The sequence below is a fragment of the Monodon monoceros genome, unplaced genomic scaffold, assembly GCF_005190385.1.
Source record: "Monodon monoceros isolate NGI ecotype Baffin Bay Population unplaced genomic scaffold, NGI_Narwhal_1 Super_Scaffold_22, whole genome shotgun sequence".
In the NCBI taxonomy this organism is placed as follows: Eukaryota; Metazoa; Chordata; class Mammalia; order Artiodactyla; family Monodontidae; genus Monodon; species Monodon monoceros.
In genome coordinates, this window is record NW_021703779.1 from 22,962,362 (window position 1) to 22,969,593 (window position 7,232).

At 47.3% G+C, this 7,232-nt stretch overlaps 1 protein-coding gene across 1 annotated transcript; it reads left to right on the forward strand.

Moving 5' to 3' along the window:
• Positions 1-5,915: 5,915 nt before the first annotated feature.
• Positions 5,916-6,977, forward strand: LOC114906117 (melanoma-associated antigen B4-like). Its single transcript, XM_029240699.1, has one exon. The coding sequence runs from the start codon at positions 5,916-5,918 to the stop codon at positions 6,975-6,977; it is 1,062 nt and encodes a 353-aa protein (XP_029096532.1).
• The last annotated feature ends 255 nt before the right edge of the window (positions 6,978-7,232 follow it).

A 7,232-nucleotide genomic window follows, 5' to 3' on the forward strand; every position in this document is an offset into this window, starting at 1 on the left:
TCAAGCACTACACACAAAACTCTACAGTATAACCTGTGAGAAATAGTCCAAGTGGTACTCGAATATTATAGCCTTAAATACATTTACCAGAAAAAAAATTTTTAAACATTCAAATGATTCAAGAGCTATAGAAACAATAGCACATTACATTCAAATAATTAGAAGGTAGGAAATAATGAAGATAAATGCAGAAATGATGAATTAGAAGGTAGTAAAGCCAACTTATGAAAGCCAGCTCTTTGAAAATATTTCCATAATACTTTCTGTAGTTATTATCAATTACAAAAGAAAGAAGCAGAAATAAGTGATATTAGTTCAATAAAATTCTATAAGATATACCTACAGAAGAGATTTAAAGGCTATAATAGAACACTATAAATACTTTTACCCTTACAACAGGATAACAAATGGTGGATAAGGAAAAAATTCTACCTAGAGAATTTTTTAGCTAATAATCACAAAGGAACGCTAGAGTTACCATTCTGCAGCCCCTAATGGATTAATGGCTGAGGGTGATGAACCTCAATGACTGGCAACATCACCACAAAGGAGATAACAGACATCATGTATCTACTAATGGAAATGCACAGTGTCATCTTTGGAGTAATGTTACCAATAAATAAACCTTCATCTTCAAGTGTCTTTCTATTATTATTGAGGACTGTTGATGTTGAGTATCAGGTATATTGGGTTCATTATTCTATTCTCTGTGCCGTTGTATGTTTAAGAATTTCAGTAACATGATTTTATTATAAATAGCATGCCTCTAAATTTAAAAATCCAACTGACATGGAAGATTATTTTAGCAAAATATAAATGACTAAATAGGTCCATAAAGAAACAAAAAACTTAATCTAACAATAAAAACTAAAACTGTAGTTAAAACCCATGGAACCCTCAAAATGTTCCTGGAAGCTTCTTATACCAAATGAAGGAGGAATCAATCAAAATTTTATGTAAACTCTTCCAAACCATACAAAAGATAGGAAATGACTCATCCACTCTAATGGGGTAGCCCTTGATACAAAGGTAAGGATACCCTGAAAAAAGAACATGAGTCAAGTTCACTCATATAGAGACAAGTCTTAAATAACTTCATAGCACATGCAATGTAGTGGTGAATTAATAAGAAAAAATAGGCTGTGTCAAAGGAATGCAAAGAAGAAATCGCATTAGAAAACATGAATCAGAATTCACTATACTAACAGATAAGGGAGAAAAAGCATTTGATCAAGTGCAGGGGTAAAGTAAAAGCTTTGATAAAAATTCAACATAAATTAATGGTAATAACTTGTAGCAAACTTATAAGAACGGAATTCCCATATCACAGTCGTCAGCAAATATACATGTGAAATATTAGAAGCATTCCCAATAAAGTCTGGAAAAACACACAGATGTATGGTACCACAAACCTGTATGTGAATGTATAGCAGGACACAGTCAAGAACAAGAATAATTAAATATATGAATAATGAAAAGAAACAATAATAGTACCAATATGATTTTATAATTAAAATACCTAAAGTAATAGGCAAACAATATTCAAATATATAAGGAACATCAAAAACCTAGTATATTGAAAATCACTACAGCAAAATCAGAAACCTGGTCACACAAAATCAATAACTAATTAGAACACATAAAGGACAATCCCATTCACAACAGCAACAATATCTAAAATGTACCTAAAATGAAACCTTACAAAACTGTACAAGATCTTTATGAAGACAACTATAAAAATTTACTGATAGAGTTAGAAAAAAAAATGTCCCAAATAGAGCAGTATAATATGTTTATTCAGGAGAACAGAATATTGTAAAGAGGTCAATTCTCCTTAACTTATTTACAGTTTTAGTGCTGTACCTGTAGCTTCCAAGATGACAACCAAACTCCAGGTGCGCTCTCCTGTGCCCCAAATCAACCCGGGAAAAACTAAAGAAGGAATAAACAAAAGGATATCAACATTAACAGTAAAACAATAATAAGCAACCCCTGAGGGTACTAAGTCTGTACTGAACAAGGGCTTGTGTGACGGCAGTTGAGATAGGTCTAGGGAAGACAGGATCATTTGAAGCAAAGGTTTTAAAGTTTAGCCCTTGTTTCTCCCAGTGTGCCCTGGGTGGATGAATGTCCACTGCCTCACTGAACTTGAGGGAACTTGAGGCAGCTCCTCAGAGCCCACATGCCAGGACTATTGGGTTATTCCAGGACTATGGGATAATATCAGAACAGCACCAAAATCTGGTTGGTTGAGGTAATATGAGTCCAGAGATTGTCCTAATAACCAACTGAAACTTCTTCTGTTGGTGAAGACAGGGCTTTTTGTAATGGTCATCTTAATAGACTATAAGGCATGAATGGAAATAAAATAGTGAGAACACTTGAGATCTCTTCTTTCAGCAAATTTCAAGTATATAATACATTATAATTAACAAGAGTCACCATGCTGTACAGTAAGTTTCCAGAACTTTTTCATCTTATAACTGAAAGCTGTACCCTTTGATCAGTATCTCTGCTTCTCCCTAACCCCCCAGGCTCTGGTAATCACGATTCTACTCTGTGTTACTAGGAATTCAACTTTTGCTTTTTTAGATACCAAATATAAGTTAGCTCACGTGATATTTGTCTTCCTGTGTCCGGCTTATTTCACTTAGCATAATGTCCTCCTAGGTTCATCCATGTTGTTCAAAATGATGGGATTTCTCACCATACACACAAAAATGGTTAACTATGGGAGGAGATATGATAAATACTGTCGTTCTGGCAATCATTTCACATTGTACCCATATATCCAAACATCACATTTGACACAATATACATAAAAAGCAATTTTTATTTGTCAAAATATAAAGAAAATATTGAAATACAACAGCAAATATCACAGTAATTTCACATAACAAAAAAATTCATTCCACAAAATTTGATTAATGACACTGATATCATGCAAGAGAGGCCCCAGAGCTAAAGTTAGGAAAGGGAAGAAACCAGTTAGAATGCGCATCATCAGAAAATCTACAAACAACAAATGCTGCAGAGGGTGTGGAGAAAAGGGAGCCCTCTTGCACTGCTGCTAGGAATGTAAATTAATACAGCCACGATGGAGAACAGTATGGAGGTTCCTTAAAAAACTAAACATAGAATTACCATATGACCCAGCAATCCCACTACTGGGCATATACCCAGAGAAAACTATAATTCAAAAACACACATGCACCCCAATATTCATTGCAGTACCATTTACAATAGCCAGATCATGGAAGCAACCTAAATGCCCATCGACAGACGAATGGATAAATAAGATGTGGTACATATAAATAATGAAATATTACTCAGCAATAAACAGGAACAAAACTGGGTCATTTGTAAACACATGGATGGATCTAGAGATGGTCATACAGAGTGAAGTAAGTCAAAAAGAGAAAACCAAATACCGTACATAAATGCATATATATGGAACCTAGACAAATGGTGCAGATGAACCAGTTTGCAGGGCACAAATAAAGACAAAGATGTAGAGAAAAAACGTATGGAAGCCAAGGGGGGAAATGGTGAGGGGTGGTGTGGTAGTTGTATGAATTGGGAGATTCTGATTGAAATATATACACCAACATGTGTAAAATGGATAACTAATAAGAACCTGCTGTATAAAAAATAAATAAAATTCCAAAAAAAAAAAGGAAAACTTCCAAGATTCATAGAACTCAGTGCAACTTCCCTAACCCAAAACATTGAAACCCACAGGATTCTCACCTCCTACAACCATTTCCAGGAACCCTGAGGCAGAAGTGTCCAGATGAGATGTGCCTGCACTTCACACCAGCAGTCTCAGGGAGTTGATGTCTTTGATGTGAGGCCTTGGCCTCAGGTCAGCAGACGGGAGGTAGTCCAGCACCTACAGGGAGTCAAGAGAAGACACTGAGAGAGGATTGAGAGCAGCATCCGCCATAGAAGACGGGGCCCCAAAGAGCCCTCACTGTCAGTCTCGGGGGACCCAGGCATGGCTGTGAGGCTCAGGGCCCCCGATACCTCCGGCTGGGGGTGCTGATAGAAACGAGAGCGAAGGTGTGACGCCTGCTGACTCAGCTCAGCAGAGGGAAACGTCCCAGGACCCGCCAAGAGTCAATGGAAGGCCCTCGTGCCAGGCCTGCGAGAAGCTCCCCCAGAAAAACCCCCCACCCCCGCCGTCCCGCCCTTTCCCGCCCTGCCCGGCACCGCCCTGGCCCCGCCCCGGCCAGGCCCTGGCCCCGCCCCTGCTGTCCTCCTGGACCCCAGATACGCATGACCGGATGTAACATCCTCCTAACTGCGCTGTGGGGGCGCGCCATTTTTCAGAGCTGCCGTTCAGCGAGGGTGAGCCGCGGGAGGAGTGCCACGTCTCGTCAGGTGTCAAGGTGTGAGATTACCCCAGTTAGAAGTGTGGAGACACGCCCCCGACACCCCCAATCCCCATTCCCTCCGAAAAGAGGCGGCCACACAGGCCCCGCCCACCCCGCCCCTGCTCTCGGCCCCAGAGGCTCGGGCCTGGCTGTTAGGCCCAAAGTCCATCCGCTTCCCCCGCGGGGTCTCGGGCAAGGAAGGCCTCGCTCTGAGGCTGCTGGACCCTGGCTCAGCTCAGTAGAGGGAGCGCCCCAGGCCCTGTGGAGTGAAGGACGGGACCCTCGCGGGGACCGAGGGGCTCCATACCCCAGAATGGCGGCCACGCGGACCCCGCCCCTGACGTCGGCCTGGGAGCCTCCGGGCAGGTCTAAAGACTGAGGGGCTCCCTCAGTGCGAACACGGACGGACGGACAGACGCGGGAGACCCAGGGAGGAGGGGGCCTTGTCCTGAGGGGCTGGCCGCAGGTCAGCAGAGGGAGGATTTCCAGGGCACGGGAGGAGTCAGGGCGAGGACCGTCCTCCCCGTCGCAAGGGCACCTCAGAAGCCCTCCCCTGTTGTCAGCCGCTTCCTTCTGGCCACACACGTAGGAGGGAGGGCTGCTGTCTGAGAGGACAGGTGCAGGCCAGCAGAAGGCGCGTCCCTAAGCACTCCCAAGAGTCAGCCCAAGCCCCTGAGGGCCAGTGGGGCCGCCAGCCACAGGGCCTCGACCTGTATGCCGCACGCTGCAGGCTTGATAAAACTCTGCCACGTGCAGCCGCGTGGTCACCCTCACTGCCTCCGAATGAGACTCAAGGAGGTGCCGGCACTGGTGCGAGCAGATGGCCCTCGGGGCAAGAGGAGCTCCAGGCTGCACCGGCCGTCCAGGGAGGACCCCGAGTGAGGACTAAGGGAGTCACCCACCCCGAAGAGAAGGGACAGGAGAGAATATGGCCCGTTCCCTCCTGTCAACCCTTAAACTCCCAAGAAAGGCCTGTGAGGCTGAGACTGCCCGTAATTTTCTCTGCCAGGTCCGAGGGAGGGTAGAGCTTTGTTCTGAAGGGGCAGCCACCAGGCAGCAGAAGGGAGGGTCCCAGGACCCTTCGGTGGTGGGCTGAACGCTCCCTCCTTTCCTCCTCCTGGGTGTCATGGAAGATGGTGGTGTCAACTTCAGAGCAGCAGAGGGGATGGGGTGGCGGGGTGGGGGAGTCTTGGCAACAATTGTCATCCTGACTCTGAATGGGAACCACGGAGACCTGCCTCCCCTGCCAGGCCCCACTGTCACCCCCGTACCGCCCAGGCAGGGCCGGCTGGCTGTGCCCCAAGGCTCACTCTACCGTCCGCCACAGGGGTCTCAGGGGACAGGCTGAGCAGGAGAACAGGAGCCCTGTGGGTCCTGGGGCAGTGCCCTCAAGGACCCTGCAGAGACGGCCTTGGTTAAAGCCAGGGAGGAATCTCCCCGCTGAAGGTGCTCACAGCATCTCCTTGTCCCTCCCCCAGGTGCCCTCGTTGCCTGCCTTCCTGCGCACACTCCCGCCTGCTGGCCCTGACCTGTGTCATCATGCCTCGGGGCCGGAAGAGCAAGCGCCGTGCCCGCGGGAAACGCCACCAGGCCCACGGGGAGACTCAGAGTCTCAAGGGTGCCCAGGCCACTGAGGAGGCGGCGGCGGCAGCAGCGGCGGCAAAAGAGATAGAAGAGTCACCCTCCTCCCCCGCTTCTGTTTCTCGGGGTACTCCCCCGAGCTCCCCTGCTGCTGGCACTCGCCAGGAGCCTCAGGGAGCCCCAGCCACTACCTCTCGTGATGAAGGGGTTTCATGCCCAGGATCTGAAGAGGGTGCCCAGAGCCAAGATGAGAAAAGTGCAGGTACCTCCGAAGCAGCACCTTCCACTCGCAGCAGTTGCAGAGATCCTCTGACCAGGAAGGTCACAATGTTGGTGCAGTTCCTGCTGGAGAAGTACAAGACGAAGGAGCCCATCCTGCAGGCAGCACTGCTGAAGGCTGTCAACAGGAAGTACCAGAAGCACTTCCCTGAGATCCTCAGCAGAGCCTCTGAGATCATGGAGGTGATTTTTGGCCTCGAGCTGAAGGAAGTCGACCCCAGCAATCACTCCTACGCCCTCATCAGCAAGATGGCCCTCCCCAGCGAGGGAAGTCCGAGTGATGAGTCGGGGCTGCCCACGCCCGGTCTCCTGATGATTCTCCTGGGCCTGATCTTCAAGAAAGGCAACCGTGCCACCGAGGAGGAGATCTGGGAATTCCTCAGTGGGTTGGATTTCTATGCTGGGATGAGGCACTTGATATCTGGGGAGCCCAGGAGGCTCATCAGCAAAGATTTCGTGCAGCAGAAGTACCTGACGTACCGCCAGGTGCCCAACAGCGATCCTCCGCGCTATGAGTTCCTGTGGGGCCCGAGAGCCCACGCTGAAACCAGCAAGATGAAAGTGCTGGAGTTTGTGGCCAAGATCATCGGTACCGTCCCCAGTGCCTTCCCAGATCTCTATGAGGAGGCTCTGAAAGATGAGGAAGAGAGAGCAGCAGTGAGAGCCGCGGCCAGGGCTGCAGCCGTTGCTGACGGCACAGCCCCTTCCAGGGCCAAGGCCCGGAGCTTCTCCCACATGTAGGGAGGGAGGCCGCGGGCAGTTTGCTCACTTTGTTTTGGAAGAGAGCAGTCAGGCTCCTAAATAGTGCAGAGTAGTAGGGGTGGAGGGAACAAAGTATAGATCTTATTTATCTTCCTGTTTTAGACTAGTAACTTCTATATATTATTGATTGATTGATTTAGGTTTTTTCAAAAGTTTTTTCTTGTAATAGTGTGTTTTTTTAAGAATATGAATTCGTGAATGACGTTGCTTGCATATTTATTGCTGTTTAAACAG